Here is a 1,564-nt window from a genome sequence, read left to right as displayed (position 1 = left end):
CGAAATAGCATACTAAATTTTACTAAGAGTCTAATGATTCATGGATAACAAGCTACGGGAAATCAGATGAACGGTGTCGGAATTCAAGTCGTATAAAGTTGATCAGAGGGCATGCTCACACATTTGGTCCTGGCTACCTACACAATGCCATGATTTAACGCATTACATCGCAACGTTTCTTTAATGCATGTATCTAGGTTTCCAAGGCTATTGACACTGAATCAGGTTTCAAAGCCTAAGGCTAGGACTGATCTGCTTGCAAAAGGTAGAAGCTATTTGGATTGCAGGCGTTACTGAGGTAGGCATGCAATAACACAATATTTACCACAAAAAGATGCACGGTGACTGCAATAAGGAATTGTGAAAGTAGAAGAATAGATGTGATAAAAGGAAGTCGAGGTGAGACTGAATGATGGAATGCACGCAAGGCGTTTATCCGAGGGCAAATATGACGGTCTGAAGCCTACTTTTAATCAATGTTTTGTACTTGGCTGATGATAATACTTTAGCTGGTATTGTTAGGAACCACTTCGTATAGATATATGCATCTTGGAAAACCGGTGCTGACGATTCAAGTTTGACCACAGGATGCACGGTCTTTTTCAAGCGTACAGAAGCATCCAACTTTATTCTCCTAATTTCCACTTTCGTCACGATCTAAAATGTGCAACTTGTAGGACTTTGATTTCAAATGTCAGGCGAACTAGCGAATTAACTTTAGATTGTCTGGAACACTAAAACTCCGTTGCCCTCAAAAAGTAGAAGGAAATGTGGGAGAAGTTTGATAGCATGATTGCAAGTTTTGCATCGGAATAAACGAGCAAAATATTTTGGTTGCAAACAGTCCATGATTGGAGCATTTAAACGCTAAATTTATGGAATTGTAGTTCACTATTGTAAGCTGTAGTCTTTTGACGAAGAAAAAAAGAGGAAGATGAAATAAATATGGCACAGTATGGTGTACATAACTTACTACAGAGAGAGGAGTTATGACTAACTATGATGCATCGATGCAAATCCCGAGGGTATAAATTACCACTCCATTGACCAAGGTCTCGTAGAATGAAACAGGGCAAGAGCGAGCAAAGCTTTCAACAGATTCCACATGGAACTTTTTGGCGTGTTTGGCCAAGTATTGAGGTGCATCCTTCAGGATGCTGTCAATTATGGACTCGATGGTGGAGCCTGAGCAAGATGCGATAACATAAGGCAATTTGTAACTTACCGTAGCGCAGAATAGAGAGTGGTAGAAGCGCCTCCAGTAAAAGTACGCTATTGAAGAGAAAGAGCTGCATGTCAGAGGTGGTGCATTTGCTCAGCTGCAGTAGCCCTCATTTTTATGCTCCTTTTGTCACAAGACTAAAGCTAATTGGTGAGAGGCGACTGCATCAGAAGAGAAAGAGGTGAGACTTAGAGGTCACATCAGATGGCATCACAATCACACTTGTTGACACACTCCCATGGCAAACCATTTGCAGTGCGTGAAGAAAAGTGCGTGTGAAGGTATAAATTGAAACGCGAGTTAAAAACCGTAAAATGTACCACTTTATGAATGAGTTTACTT

At 40.7% G+C, this 1,564-nt stretch overlaps 1 protein-coding gene across 1 annotated transcript; it reads right to left on the bottom strand. All coding sequences in view use genetic code 11, as the record gives it.

The window, feature by feature from the left end:
• Positions 1-997: 997 nt before the first annotated feature.
• Positions 998-1,295, bottom strand: EGR_10820 (hypothetical protein; the record flags this gene model as incomplete). The annotated part of the gene is made up of 2 exons (XM_024500069.1): positions 998-1,185; positions 1,226-1,295. The coding sequence occupies 2 exons, from the start codon at positions 1,293-1,295 to the stop codon at positions 998-1,000; spliced, it is 258 nt and encodes an 85-aa protein (XP_024345515.1).
• Between the last annotated feature and the right edge of the window lie 269 nt (positions 1,296-1,564).

This window comes from Echinococcus granulosus (assembly GCF_000524195.1).
Source record: "Echinococcus granulosus chromosome Unknown EG_S00276, whole genome shotgun sequence".
Classification (NCBI taxonomy): Eukaryota; Metazoa; Platyhelminthes; class Cestoda; order Cyclophyllidea; family Taeniidae; genus Echinococcus; species Echinococcus granulosus.
Note: the sequence above shows the minus strand (reverse complement) of the source record. Positions and strands in the feature narration are given on the sequence as shown.